This window comes from Phaseolus vulgaris, chromosome 2, assembly GCF_000499845.2.
Source record: "Phaseolus vulgaris cultivar G19833 chromosome 2, P. vulgaris v2.0, whole genome shotgun sequence".
NCBI lineage: Eukaryota > Viridiplantae > Streptophyta > Magnoliopsida > Fabales > Fabaceae > Phaseolus > Phaseolus vulgaris.
Genome location: NC_023758.2, coordinates 30892564 through 30908550, shown reverse-complemented (window position 1 = coordinate 30908550; position 15987 = coordinate 30892564). Strand labels below are relative to the sequence as shown.

The following is a 15987-nucleotide window of genomic DNA, read 5'->3' as shown; positions in this document are numbered from 1 at the left end:
GTGCCTATGCAAAGTTGTCAACCATGAAGGAAACTTTGAATAGAAGTTGTCAATGATGAATGCAACTTTATTCTAAGTTGCCAATGGTAGACAACTTCTTTATTATGAAATTGGAAAAAAAATAAATGAAACAATCGTGACATGATGATTTTCTATACACCAATGATGATTTTTTATGCATCACCATTTTGGTAAAATTTCCCATTAGTATGAAATAAGAAAATTTGTAAATTCTTTTTTATAATTTTGATAGTTTCTAATTAGTTATTTTTTAATTTTATTTCATAATTACTTTTATTAAATCTCAATCACAGTATTTTAGTAATTTATATCATCAACTAATCTAAGTTTTTTTTATTCTATGGTATCAATTAAATCGATTATAAATTATTCAGACTTGTCCCAAATTTGTTTATTTTGCAAGCTGAATCATGGTGATATTGAGTTAAGATTATATATATATGTACGAAATTTATGGTTGTATTGTACAGTTTTGGTTCAAGATCTTTGCAGGGTTTGGCTTGCAATTCCTAAAACTGGTAGCACAAAACAACAAACTATTTCGGGTATTCTGCAATCCATTGAAATTGAACTTTGGACAATTTCTTTTTGGTACCAAATTATATAAATAACAAGATGCTAGGCTTGAGAAGTAATTGAATGCTTTCTAATCTATTTGTTTCCCATGTTATTAATTTGGTAAGTGTTGTGGAGACGCTTATGCATTTGGTGATTATTAATTGGCTTGCAGAATAAAAAAGTGCAGAGAGAAAACAAAACTGAAAAATGATCAAAAGGTACCAAAAAGGCATAACTCATTCATATATTTCATTACATAAAAACTTGAAATTCACAGTTTTCTCACTTTCCGGGGACAAAGTTTGTGGCATATGCCCAGGCATTGTTGTTGACTGGGTCAGCAAGGTGGTCTGCAAGGTTTTCCAAAGGTCCCTTTCCGGTGACAATGGCTTGAACAAAGAAACCAAACATGGAGAACATGGCTAATCTACCGTTTTTGAGCTCTTTCACCTTCAACTCAGCAAAAGCTTCTGGGTCATCAGCAAGGCCCAATGGGTCGAAGCTTCCACCTGGGTAGATTGGGTCAGTCACCTCACCAAGAGGCCCACCGGCAATACGGTAACCCTCAACGGCACCCATTAAGAGAACTTGGGTGGCCCAGATAGCAAGAATGCTCTGTGCATGGACCAGGCTTGGGTTGCCCAAGTAGTCAAGTCCACCCTCACTGAATATCTGAGATCCAGCCTTAAACCACACAGCCTCGCCAAACTTCACACCGTTACGGGACAAGAGTTCGGGGAAAACACAGCCCAAAGCTCCCAACATAGCCCATCTGGAGTGGATGACTTCAAGTTCACGGTTTTTAGCAAAAGTCTCAGGGTCAGCAGAAAGCCCAGCAGTGTCCCAACCATAATCACCTGGGAATTCACCAGTGAGGTAAGATGGTGCCTCACCGGAAAATGGGCCCAAATACTTGACACGGTCTGGGCCGTACCATGGGCTTCCAGAGGAAACAGACTTAGAAGCTGTTTTCCTCATGGAAATCCTTCCAGTGGAAAGGTCAGGGGTGGAGGGGGAAAGCTTGATTGCTTGGCCAGCCAATGATGATGAAGAGAGAGCCATTGTTGAAGCAGCCATTGGAAAATAATGAAAAGGTTTGAAAGTGAAAGTGGAGAGAAGGGTTATGAATGGTGGTTGCTGTAGTGGTAGCCTAGAGGAGAAGTATATATAGGTTAATTGAGAAGAGGGTTCTTATCTAAATATCACATGAGATCTCTATTTCAATTTCTATTGGTTTGGATTTGGAGAATGATTTGTGTCCACTAATTGCTTCTTCCCTTGCCCCACTCTTCTCTTTCCAATTCTTTCTTTCATTTCCTTCCTCACCAACTCAGATCACATATCTACAAACATATCATGGAATACCTCTTCTACCCAATCACAATTTGCCACGTAAGATTTCTTGGATACCCTCTATGATATTCATCTAAATTTTATAGTTTTGCAGAACAGGGACCATAGAGTATTCATTCCATTGCTACTTCATTTCAAGCCATAAGGTTCAATGTCAAATTCCATATGACCTCAGGAATTACCAATTTATAATTTCACTTTTAACAACCATATCAAAAATCAGATTCAATTTTTAAATTGTCATTGCAAACTATATTTATTTGTGTTTAAATTTTTTATGGAAGTATATACTTTATTCTTAATAATATCTTTCAAATTTCAACATCTCAAGTTTTATAATTACCTTACACATCTAACATTGAAGAAAAAAATTTAGAAAATATAAATTACTTGTGCACTAAAAATAACATTGTACCCTTTTACTAATTTTACAATACAGTTACACTCTTTTTCCTCAGGTAAGGATAAAATGCATACTTTTTTATTATCGTATTTTCATTCAAATTATAAATAATATAAATTAAATATTACAAACAATATATATTATTTAAATAAATATATAAAACTAAAGTTAATATTTCTATCATTATATAAAAAATACACCATTTTGGTAAGTTCTTTTGATATTATATTTTAATTGAAAAATTTATTCTTTGATAAATAAATTTTATTTATTTATTTAATAAAATAAATAATCAAATAATTTATTTTAAAACTATTAAATAAGTTCTCTTTTAAAATAGCGGCTACATATAATACTATTTTTATAAAATTATAGTCATATATTTTTAAATTGTTTTTTTTTTCTATTTTTAATCAATAATTTATAAATAAAATAAAATCAAGACGGTTGTTGATGGAACCCTTTGGCAACAAGACGGGCTTTGTTCCTTTGGAAAGAGCCATCAGCGTTGTATTTGATTTTAAAAATCCATTTGCATCTTATGGGTGTAACCCCAGGAGGAAGAGGCGTGAGAACCCATGTGTGATTATGGTGTAAAGCAGCGAGTTCTTCTTGCATGGCAGAGAACCATTCAGGACGAAGGAGAGCATCCTTTGTGGACTTGGGTAGACCAGAAATAGTGGGTGCAACAAACGTGCGAGGTTTAAAAACGCCAGCCTTAGCACAAGTAATCATACTATGGGTGTTTTGAGGTTCATCGGTGTGGGAGGGGAGAACAGGGGATGAAGGTGGCTGATATGTGGTGAAGGCATAGGAGAAGAGGTATCATCTTGATGGGGAGGAGGGTCAGAGGACACGGCAGGACGATCAATGCTTGTGGGTGGAGGCGTAGACTGCGGAACAGTTGGAAACACCGCTAGGGTAGGTGTAGAAGAGGAATGACTCATATTATTTGAAGAAACATAGATGAATAGGTTAGGAGAAAGAGCATAAGGATAAACCTGGTCATCAAAGATAACATGACGTGTGATGTATATACGACCCGTGGGCGATGTGGTGCATACCCAAGGAAAACACATAAAGAAGAACGTAAATTCATTTTATGCTTATTATATGGCCTAAGCAGCGGATAATAGGCACATCCAAAAAATTTATATATAGAATAATTTGGTTTCTTATTAAACAGAAGTTGATATGGGCTTGAGTTGAGTAAGACAGAAGTAGGTAGCACATTTATAATAGATACAGCAGCAGTAAAAACATATCCCCAAAAAGACATAGGTAAGGATGAACTAGCAAGCAAAGTTAAACCAATATCAACTATGTGCCTGTGTTTGCGCTCTATAGAACCATTTTGTTGATGCGTATGAGGACAAGTTAAACGATGTGTGATACCATGAATTGAGAGAAAAAATTTAAAACACAAGAATTCCTTTGCATTATCTGTTTGAATGCTTAAGAGAGAAAATCCAGTTTGTTTTTCCGCATATAATTTGAAAGATTGGAAAACAGAAAGAGCTTGTGCTTTGCTGTGTATTAAGTAAAACCATACATATTTAGTGTAAGCATCCACAAAAGCAATGTAATACCAAGCATCATTAGTAGCAGGGGTATAAGAGGGACCCCAAATATCAATGAAAACAAGTTGAAGGGGTTTGGAATATACAGTTTGGGAAGTATGAAAAGGTTGTTGATGAGATTTTCCAATTACACATGCAATACAGAATTCTCGAGTAGCAGTATATGGGATATTACAATGTTTCATGATTTGGTGAATCACTTTAGGTTGAGCATAGCCAAAACGAGAATGCCAAATGTTGTAAGTAGAAGAAGGAACAGTAGAAACATAAGCAGAACAGGGAGTATTGTGAATAAGATTTGTAAAGACATAGAGATCATCCTTAAGCTTGCCTTGAAGGAGTATCTCGTTTGTTCCCTGACGTTTGACAAAACACATGTCAGGATAAAACTCAAAAAATACACAATTATCACGAGCAAACCGAGAAACACTTAAGAGATTCTTGGAAATAGAGGGAACATGCAGCAAGTTGGTTAAAGAGAATGTATTATGTGTAGATAAGTCAGTATAAGTGGCAGTACCAATGAAATGAATAGGTAACCTTGAACCATTACCTATAGAGACTTTTTCAGAACCTGTGTAGGGTGTTGTAGTTGAGAGATTATTGCTTTGAGTAGTGAGGTGATGAGAGGCACCGCTATCAGGGTACCACAAAGGATCATGTGGATTACCAGGCATGCCAAGGATCGATGGTTCATCATCATCACTAATAGATGAGAAATGAGGTGTGTTAGCAGAGACTTGAGATGAAGAAGATGGTTCAAACCTGTGCCAACAATGTAGAGCTGAATGACTATATTTTCCGTAGAATTGACATTGCACTCTTGTCGTAGAGGTAGTGGGAGGTATCTTGGGATAGTTCTTGAAGGGTGGAAAGCGTTGTTTTGAATAGAAGCATTGTTTAATATTACCATAAGTGGCATGAGACGGGAACTTCTTGGTCCGAGAGGAATAAGATTGATGAATGTTGGTGGGAGCAATGGAAACATTGGCCTGCAAAAAATGATCAACATATTGTTTGGCTTTCTCAATACGTCTCTCTTGAGCCAGAAGAAGCGCTTCTATATCATCCACCGTATATGGATCAAGGCGAGACGTAACGAAAGTGACGAAAGGGTCGTATTCATCGGACAACCCATCAAGAATAGCTTCAATGTGGTCCTCTGTGGAGATTGGGCATCCAACAACAGCAAGATTGTCGACGGTTTTCTTGATATCAAGAAGAAAGGTAGAAATAGACCTATCTTTCTTGGGGGTACATAGATGTTGTTTGTGTTTCTTGATTTGTGCTCTGGTTTGAAAGGCATATTGAGTTTGAAGTTTGCTCCACACCTGATGCGATGAATCCAAGCCTACCATTTGTGTGAGAATGCTAGACGTCATGGAAGCCAATAATCAGGCAAGAACAGACTGATCCTAACGCTCATATGTGAGATATTTGGGGTTGACAGACGTAGGAGAGGCATCATCAGCGGCAAGGAGGCGAGACGACATGCAAGACCCATCCAAGAAATGTAGAAGATCCATGCTCCTTAAGGTTGCAGTGACTTGTTGACGCCAGATCAAGAAATTATCAGCATCAAGTTTTATCAGAATAAGAGTGTGAAAAATATAGGGCACAAAAGTCTCTGTTTTGGAAGAAAAAATTTCAGAGAGAGATGATGATGAAGTCATGGCGCTCTGTACCATATAGAGGAAGAGAGAGAGAGAGAGAAGAGAGAGAGAAGAGAAGAGAGAGAGAGAGAAGAGAGAGAGAGAGAGAGAGAGAGAGAGAGAGAGAGAGAGAGAGAGAGAGAGAGAGAGAGAGAGAGAGAGAGAGAGAGAGAGAGAGAGAGAAGAGAGAGAAGAGAGAAAGAGAAGAGAGAGAGGAGAAGAGAGAGAGAAGAGAGAGAGAGAGAGAGAGAGAGAGAGAGAGAGAGAGAGAGAGAGAGGAGAGAGGAGAGAGAAGAGAGAGAGAAGAGAGAGAGGAGAGAGAGAGAGAGAGAGAGAGAGAAGAGAGGAGAGAGAGAGAAGAGGAGAGAGAGAGAGAGAGAGAGAGGAGAGAGGAGAGAAGAGAGAGAGAGAGAGAGAGAGAGAGAGAGAGAGAGAGAGAGAGAGAGAGAGAAGAGAGAGAGAGAGAGAGAGAGAGAGAAGGGAGAGAAGAGAGAGAGAAGAGAGAGAGAAGAGAGAGAGAGAGAGAGAGAGAGAGAGAGAAGAGAGAGAGAGAGAGAGAGAGAGAGAGAGAGAGAGAAGAGAGAGAGAGAGAGAAGAGAGGAGAGAGAGAGAGAGAGAGAGAGAAGAGGAGAGAGAGAGAGAGAGAGAGAGAGAGAGAGAGAGAGAGAGAGAGAGAGAGAGAGAGAGAGAAGAGAAGAGAGGAGAGAGAAGAAGAGAAGAAGGAGAGGAGAAGAGAGAGAGAGAGAGAGAGAAGAGAGGAGGAAGAGAGAGAGGAGAGAGAGAAGAGAGAGAGAGAAGAGAGAGAGAGAAGAGAGAGAGAGGAGAGAGGAGAGAAGAGAGAGAAGAGAGAGAGAGAGAGAGAGAGAGAGAGAGAGAGAGTATTGGAGAGGAAGAAAGAGAAGCAAGAGAAAGATAAAACTCTGTGTATTATTATGAGAGAAAGAGATGGGTATTTATAAACCCTGAGTTACATGATCACGTATGAGAGAGGTTATAACAGATATACTAACACCGGGATGAGGTCGGTCGGAATTTGGGTGGACTCCAAGTAGTCTCCCTTCAAGCTTTAGTGATTCAGCCTCCAGGAAATTAGAAGGGCTCCACCAGCAAAAAATAATCCATATTAGTAAAAGCATCAAATTTTGTATATATAGTGAATTTAGTGCTAAAATTCGAGTTGAGATACTCCATGTGAGTGTTCATCTATTTATAAGCCTTCATCAACTTGAATCTTTGACATTGGTTTCTCTAGGTGTTAATGTGTCATATTATAGTATATTTTCATAAAATTTGGATATCATGTATATAATTTGGGATATTGTGTAATATAATCGGAGCAGAGCATTTATGTAATATAATAAGATATATTTCATAAGTAAATTAAAACATTTATGCAATACAATAAGGGACACTATGCAGGTAAATCAGAGTATTCAAAGAGGTCGAAATATTAAAAAAATTAATTCCTATAATATATTTATCTAAACTAATATTATTACAACAATATAATTATGTGTGGGTTTATAATAATAGTTACAAAAATCATGGTTAATTTTATTTCATCATGAGCTTTCTCACGATTTAGGCCGAAATGAAATATATTCGAATTGGACTTGATCGGTATATGTCCGATCAAATCTAGGATACAAATTACTTCCGAAATTCATAATGCTTTTGACAAGGGTAATTTTAGTATTTTGAAATTTAAAGGGGGTGGAGGAAGAAGATTTTAAGGGTGCAGGAAGAAACACCCAAAGTTGATTAATTGAAGGTTCAATGTTTAACTATGGAAGGGCTGCTTCTTCCTGCACCTCCATACCTTCTTGTGCCACCCCCATAAATTTTTATTATTCCAAAAATACCCTTTTCAATATTCCGGATTACATAATCCGGAAGTCTTTTTCTAGATTCAGAATTAGCTTCCGGATTATGTAATCCGGAAGTTTTTTGTGATTAGCTTCCGGATTACATAATCTGGAAGTCTTTTCTATACATAAGATTAGCTTCCGGATTATGTAATCCATAAGTCTTTTTTTCAGATGTGTTATTAGCTTCCGGATTACATAATTTGGAAGTCTTTTCTAAATATGAAATTGACTTCCGGATTATGTAATCCGGAATGTATCCGGATTACATAATCCATAGGCTTATTATTTCAAATTCAAGGAGGTGAAAAAAAGAGGATAAAATGGTATTTTCGTATTTAGTATGGGGGTGGCACAAGAAGGTATGGAGGTGTAGGAAGAAAGAGTCCTATGGAAGGTAGGGGCAACTTTGGCCCAGTCTATGTCTGGACTCTATGCTCATCTTCCTGTAGTGTCTGGGCTCCATACAAAGCTTCCAAGTAGGGTCTAAACCTTGAATGTACATTTCTATCCAAATTTGATTTCTTATTCATCACTACACCAACAATTAATTCCTTCCACAAATTTCAGCTTTCATTCATCATCCTCCCAATTTTTCTTCCCCTCCAGTTTAAAGAAGGATGAGATAGAATCAATTTATTTTTCTATTTTTATCACAATATCCAAACAATAGGTTAATATTTTTTTTTCATTTTATCATGTCCCACCTTATTCATTTGGTTGCTTATTATTTCATTGATAGAAGCTGCACTACCCGACCCATGAACTTCAAGTTGTTAATATCCAGATAATATGAATATTAACTTAATTAAAATATCATAAAAGTAGTTTATAAATACTTAGAGTAACAATAATTACTCAAAGTAACTATGAAACTCGGGTGTATTCATGAAACTTGACACCCTAACCTAGTGATTATTGAAATACATAGACTTTACCACTTGTAAATATAAATCTCACTCACTCAATATTTAATATTTATTTATTACTTAGATTATTATATTTTTTACTAACTTTAGCGTTGATGGAGTTTCACTCGATACTAATGATAAAGTTCAATAATTCTTCAATAGAAAAATTCATCATCATCAACAATTTAGATTCAGGACGACTCTACACCAAATCTGATAAAAAACGAAACAATTAATGGAAGCATTGGTGTGGTTTATTTGAGAGGTGTCAAAATCTTGCGAAACTCCAACCTAAAACATCTTTATCCATGGAGTTAATACTTAATAATAGTTAATGGTACGTATAGAAGAGAAGCGTGAGGCACGCGCATGACTCTTGACTTTGGACTTGCAAGCACACTAACTTTTATAAAACAAAAGCAATATCCAATCTCTTGGTGGTGTACATTTGGACATAACATGGAGTTTTAGATAACAAAGATATAAAAGAATTGTGAATTAATTATTGGACCAAATTGGAAACACGAGGGGATGAACATAAAAACCAGCAAGTGTGAATATTTAATCGGAAGTCGTGGAAATAGTTGAATTGAATTAAAGATTGAAGAAGGTCTTCTTTGGGTTTTATGTTAGACCAATTCCAATCTCTACTTAGTCAGGGCGGCTACAAAATACATGTTTGCTTTTTTACCACCTATCTTCTCAAAATGGCGGCATCCAATTCCAGATAACCAAATATTCATTTTCTTTTACATTTTCCCTAATTTAATTTAAAGAACTCCTGAACTGAATTCGATTGAAAAAAAGTGAGAGATGAATATAATAGAGAAAAATAAAATACACCCTTTGAATAATAACCCTTATATTGATCTTATAATAATCATTATAAATAGCAGCTCAATAATTAAATTTATTATTGTTATTAATAATAAATTGAGTTTGATTATAGAATATTAGCCGTTATTTCTAAGTGACTTCTAGAAATAGGTATTACCGACTTGACTACAGATATGAAGAATTAAGATAAAGTAAATAGGTGGGAGTGGGACACGGAAAACACTGAATAAAACATGATGTCGCAATAGCCGTCCTTGAGAGTTTGTTTGGCGGTGGAGATTCTTCTTCTTTGGGTGTCTCAGTTCCAACTGTATTCATTGCTTTGGACTGCCTGCATATCTGTAACTTATTCATTGGACGATTCTGACCTTGCTCACAAAAATCACGTTCTAATTATCTTGTCTTCTACCACTTTAATTAAGCTTTTCTTCACTTTCGTCAAATCTTAGTCTAGTGTCACTTTATTATATTTCTAATCACTTTGTCAAAAGAAAAGTTGTATAGCGAATTTGAACAAACAACGTGTCAGTTGAAATACCTGCCTAACCTAAAGGTGTTTGGAATATTTTATAATTTACACTTCAACTTCTTCATGAAGAACCATCCTGGAGACTGCTTCAGTTGGTATAAACCCTGGAACATTCTAATTTTTCAATTTCCTTTCTTAAAACATGTCAGAATTGAGGGGTGGAAAATCCCTTCATTCATATTGAGTCACTTGAAGGAGTCAGCAGAGTGATCAAAGTGTGCCTCACTCGTTTTCGTCATCAACCAACTGACACAACTCCATGTCTTATCAAAACGCGCAATCCAATCCCACTGATTTTGAAAACTAACAACTGCTTAATTACCATTCCAAACACTGTTTCACGGCTTTTCTTTGCCCTTTGTTTTTTTTTGGGCATATTCTCAATCAGCACAGAATCAATGTTTTAAGACTATGTTCCACGATCTTCATGTTTAGTTTAGTGATAGTGTACCATTTCTTTTGTAACAACTCTGCCAAGTCATTAAAACCTGTCATCTTGTATATAATATTTATCCATTAATGAATCTAAACAGAAACAAAGACAAAAAACAAAACACATTCCTTTGTTTTTGTCGTTCTATGAGTGCATGTTTTTGCTCTGTCTCTTCTCCGAAATGTACATAAAAATTAGTAGAATCTAAAAAGAATCTGTCCGTGTAATTTGAATGTAAATTATGAAAGAATCCACGTATGTGACTGTGACGATTGATCAAACATTTGAATCAGAGCATTCCTCCGCTGAGGAATTGCCATGATGTTCCTGTTCCTGTTCCTCCTCAGTAGCATCAGACGATGTGAGTTGTTTGGCTCTTTGGACCTGATCCTCCCAGTTGGTGCGAGCCAACACGAACAACATGGTGATCATGCACGAGGCTTGTGCGGCCAACAAACCCAGCCACAAGCCTTTGAAGTCAAAGCCCGCAAAGAAACCCAACCACACAGCAATGGGCATTCCCACAATATAAAAGCAACCCAAATTTATATTGGCTCCCAACTTGGGTCTCGCGGTTCCCCTCAGAACGCCGCAGACAGTTGTTTGAGGACAATTTCCAAGCTCGCAGAGACCAATGATGGGCAACACCGTCGCCGTCAAAGCAATGATCTCCGCGTCACGTGTGAACATGGATGCCCACACGTGCCTCACCGAAACAGCAAAAAACAAGGCCGACAAGCCCATGACGTAACTGAAAAAAAGCCCCACCAGTGCTGCAAGTTTGGCCCTTTTGGGATTCTCCGCACCCACTTCGTTCCCAACACGTGCTGAAACCGCAAAGCTCAGAGACGATGGGAAAATGTATATCAAAGCGGTGGTTTGAATCAGAACCCCCATGGATGCAACGGTTGCTTGGGGATTGATCAGTAACCCGCATAGTAAAATCATGATTTCGTACCACCACCATTCCAGGCAAACGGAAATGCAACTTGGAATTGCCAAATTCAAAAGCGCCTTCCAACCGCAGAAGATGCCCTTCAAAGAAATACGAGTCCATGTTTTGCTGTATATGCCGGAGAGCCAGATGTAGAGAAGCAACGAAAAGACGAGGTTGAAATTGGTCCAAACAGCGCCTAAAGCAATGCCTTTGATTCCAAGTTTGAAGACAGAGACGAGGAGGTAGTTGATGGGGAGGTGAAGGAGAATAGAGAGAAAGGCAGAGTATGTGAGAGGCAGGGTTATGGATTGACTTCGTAAGTAGATTCGCAGAGGGTGTAGCAATGATTGTGCTACGAGATCAGGCAGAGAATAGAGTATGAATGATTGAGCTTGGGTGGCGATGTCTTCTTGTTGGCCACAGAGGAGCAATATGTTCTTCATGTTGAGCCACAAGAACGATATAAAAATTGAAGTTAAAAGAAGAAGAACTATTGTCCTCTGCATGGCAAAGCCCAAAAGTTTGAATCTTTTGGCCCCAAAAGCCTGGACGCAGATGGGCTCCATGCCCATGGCGAGGCCTGAGAGAATAGAGTAACCTGTGATGTTGGCGAATCCAATGGCGAGAGAACCACCAGCTAAGGCAAGGTCACCGGCACGACCAAGGAACAACATAGAGATGACAGAGCGAGAGTAGAGTAATAGACCTGTGAGAACCATGGGTAATGCTGTGTTTGCTATGCATTTGGCTTCGTTGAAAGCCAGGGAAAAATGGGTGGTTTCATGGGGCTTTTGGTTTTTTTGGGGTTGCTGGAATGTTGTTGGGGGTTTGGGGATCAAAAGGGCTAACATGTCAGGCTCCTTAATTTTGGTCGTGTGCGTGTGTGAATGACCCTCATTGCTCTCACCCAAAGTGGGGGTAGACGATGATAACTCACACATGGTTTGGTTTGTAGAAACAACGTTGACGTTTGTTTGTGTGTAAATCACAAAATCTTGGTTGGAGATTTGCATTTGCAAGAGGTATTTAAAAGGAGTGGGTCACTCCAACATTTTTGGATGTATATGGAATATCAATACTATTCCTTTAAATCAATTTTCTCTAAATTTCTCTCTCATTCGCGCTTTACCAACCAGATTTCAACTTTCATGGAACATCTTTCTAGTTTTACCAAATATTTTTCATGCTTCCTCTTTTTTTCTTCCTTGCATAATAAATTTGGGTATTTTTTTTCATAAATCCAATCAACGGTTTAAAATTCGTTATTAAAGTTGTTCACTTATGAGTCTGGGTCGATGATTGATAATTTGTTAATTTTTCAACTTGAATATTATTTCACAAGTTAAGGATTTCAATCAATTAACCTTAATTATTTAATTAAAACAAAATCATGATTATAATCAGAAAAAAAATTAGAATTTGGTGCATATATATTAGAGAACACTCTACAAAATGAATCATTTAATACATACCGGTAAAAAATATATTTATATTCTATCACTTTAAATGTTTTATATCGAAATTGCTTATCTTTTATCTAGAAGAATGTATTTACTGATTTAGTGACTAATAGTTAGTAATACTTACATTCCAACCGAAACATGAAACATGGCTCTTGACTTTGGATTGGCAAGGACATTAATTTTTATAAAACATTATCCAATCTTGCAATTAATGTATATTGGGTGGTGTAGATTTGGACATTGCATGGAGTATTAGGTAAAAAAAGTTATAAAAAGGAATCTGAAAAAAATTAATTGATTATAATAGAAGCAATGGGGATCGACATCAAAAACCACCAAGTGAATGAAGGGGTTGACTTGAACGTTGAAGAGGACCTTTTTCGGGTTTTATATTAGACCAAGTCTAACTTCTACTGGTACCCTAAAGTTGGGCGGCCACAAAATACACGTTTTCATTTTTCACTAATTTCTAACCACTCATCTTCTCAAACACCTGCATACAAAATACCAAATACAACTTATAAATCTATCCTCTATTATGGGTTCCACTTATAAATTACACATTATTTATTTAAATAATTAGAGTGGAGTTAAATAAGTTTAGTGTAAACTATACAACTCTCCTACATTTTTAATAAAAATATATTAAAAATAAAATATTATACCAAGCAAGTTAACTTTTTATGTAGAATAACAACAATTAAATTGGTATTAAAAAACTTCATGCAAACAATGTCATTTTTTAATACTATATCGACGGTAGTTTACTAGTTAAACTAAAGTAGTCTCTTATAAGTTAATGTATACTTTGCTATTAAAATGCATAATGGTTGAGTATACTTAGCATATGACAATAAAGGATACGTCTATTTATGTTTAAAAATATTGGAAAATAGAGAATGATTTTTTTTTTAAATAGTTCTAAGTTGCTTTTTTCTCCTACCATCAATATAGTTTCACATCATTCAAGAGTCGAGATCAAAGACAATTTATATACTTATTCATCCATCAATTCATCGACGTCTTTTAAGGACAAAATTGTGACAGAGATCAAAAATTCTAAAGCGGACAATATCTCAAATGCAATGATTAATTCTAACGATACTATCTCAATAGACTTGAGGTCGAAACATTGACGACGTCCTCCAACCCATTACGTGACGAAGCTCAAAAACTCAAAAGATAACAATATTTTTCGATGTGATAATTGATCCTATCAATCTTAATGAACTTGGGGATGAGTTTACAACCTTTCACTACAATTATTTTTAAAGATAAAATAGTTTTGAATAAAAACTTATTTTTTTCCTTCTACTTTTAGCACTTGTAGCAGGAATGAATCTTGAGTTGGACTGTGAAACAGACGTGGGACAGAGAGAAAAAAATTGTTAAAGATGGTAGCAATAGCCGTCCCATATTTTTGTTTGCAGTTGAGATTCTTCTTCTTTGTGTCTAAGTACAACATTCGAACTGTATTCATTGGTTGGGTGCCCACAAAAATCACGTTGTAATTGTCTTATCCTTGTCTTCTATTACTTACTACTACTTTAATTAACCTTTTCTTTCTTTTGGTCAAATCTCAGTCTATATTATTATATATTATTATTATTATTAAATGGAATGCATAGTTTACTCAGGTTCGCTAAGCCGGCAAAGAACACACCATTTCAGTTGAAATCAATTTTCCGGCGGCTTTTTTTTCAACCACTGTACACCACTTTTCTTTTCAAAGCTTATTAATTCTCCAATCAGGTAATAATATAATTAACCACTCACCATTTGGTTTTCAAAAATTAACCTAATCTTATAAGTCGTAATAAAGTTAGTAATTTCAAACAAATAATTTCGACACTAATAAAAGAGTATAACTCGCAGAAATTTTTTAAGATATTTTTATAAAATAGGATAATTTTATTGATTAATTATAAAAAAATTAATAAGATTGGTAAGTCTTGTAAGTGATATAATTTCTGTGTAATTAGTATTTAATTGAAGTATTGTACTGTCACGATTTTAGTATTAATTAAAATTTAATTATACTTTTAAATTATATCAAGATGACACAATTTATTGATAATTTATTGATTTTTTTTAATAATTAATATATAAATTATTTTAATTATTTAAAAAAAACAATATTCCACATGTCTCACTGCTAGATCTGTGAAGAGGGAAAATATTGCACAATTTTTTTCCTGTTATATATTTATTCTTCAAATAATTTATTAAGAATACAACTAATATCTTTTAAATTATATCTTTTTTTTTTACTCGTGAATATTAGCGCTTTAGAGAAAAAAATGTCAACTATATAGAAAAATATTTTAATACAAATTATACTATCTTCAAGTCTTTTTAAAATAATTAAATTAAAAATATTACTTAAATCTTATTGTAGAAGCTAAATATGACAAAACAACATGTTGGAGACCAATTACTTCTGCTTCGCCTTCATAATAAAGGGATATAAATTTAAAATTTATATTTGTTCTTATTAAATATTAGTGAAAGGTTTTTAAGAAAATAAAATAAATAAGAATGAAATTAGATTATGTCAAGAAAGAGAAATATTTTAATCCAATATGAGAGAATAAAAAAATATTTATTATTATAATAGGCCAATATCAGTACAAATATTAACATCTTATATATTATGAATAAAGTTGATGTTAATTATTCAGCATATATTAAATTTTAAAAAATATGTTTAATTATTAGATATTTTTTATAATTTATATTTTTATAAATAAAATATTTATTAAATAATAAATTGTATCAATTACATTTAGTATAAAAAATATATAAAATAATAGATAATAAATTAAAAATCAAGATCAAGAATTATGTATGATTTTAGTTAAATGTATAACTTTATAACTTTTAAGTTTCTTATTTATTTAATTTTAATTTCAATTATTTAACTATTGAAATAATTAATTTCATTTCTAAAAGTTATAAAAAAATATTTAATATATATAGTATATATACTATTATAAGAAAAAAAAATATAAAATGTACCTAATTATAGTGATTGTTATTTTTTTTGTCAAAAGCGGTTTAGCAAGTTCGAAATTTGGTTGCTACGGTCATCGTCACCGCTATTTCGTTTTCGCACTAAACGCAATGGATAACACCGTCTTGCCATTCTTTCGTTCGCATTTTTCCTCCGAGATAGCTGTATCCATTGATAATGCTGAAAAAAAATATCACATAGCTTCCGAATATAGAAATTCATAAGTCAAAAAATATACTTCTGCATGTCCACATCCGGAACATAGTTAACTATTCCAAATATGTATATCCGAAATTCAACACCCAATTCCGTATATGTACATCCGGAATACAAAACTCAATTCCAGATAATGATATCCGTAACGCATTTGTCTGTAAGGACATAATGGGATTTTAAAAATTTTGTCAGGTGCAGAAAACAATTAATTGGGTG

The 15987-nt window shown here is 34.8% G+C and overlaps 2 protein-coding genes across 2 annotated transcripts; both read right to left on the bottom strand.

Moving 5' to 3' along the window:
- Positions 1-787: 787 nt before the first annotated feature.
- Positions 788-1885, bottom strand: LOC137811403 (chlorophyll a-b binding protein, chloroplastic). The gene has a single exon (XM_068613134.1). The coding sequence runs from the start codon at positions 1654-1656 to the stop codon at positions 862-864; it is 795 nt and encodes a 264-aa protein (XP_068469235.1). The 5' UTR covers positions 1657-1885; the 3' UTR covers positions 788-861.
- Positions 1886-10187: 8302 nt separating this feature from the next.
- LOC137811390 (protein DETOXIFICATION 49-like) lies at positions 10188-12172 on the bottom strand. Its single transcript, XM_068613111.1, has one exon. It carries the CDS (start codon positions 12090-12092, stop codon positions 10419-10421), a length of 1674 nt encoding a protein of 557 aa, XP_068469212.1. The 5' UTR covers positions 12093-12172; the 3' UTR covers positions 10188-10418.
- Positions 12173-15987: the final 3815 nt, after the last annotated feature.

Coding starts and splice junctions, on each gene's coding strand:
- LOC137811390 (XM_068613111.1), bottom strand. CDS start 12,092: ATGCAAATCTCCAACCAAGATTTTGTGATTTACACACAAACAAACGTC.
- LOC137811403 (XM_068613134.1), bottom strand. CDS start 1,656: ATGGCTGCTTCAACAATGGCTCTCTCTTCATCATCATTGGCTGGCCAA.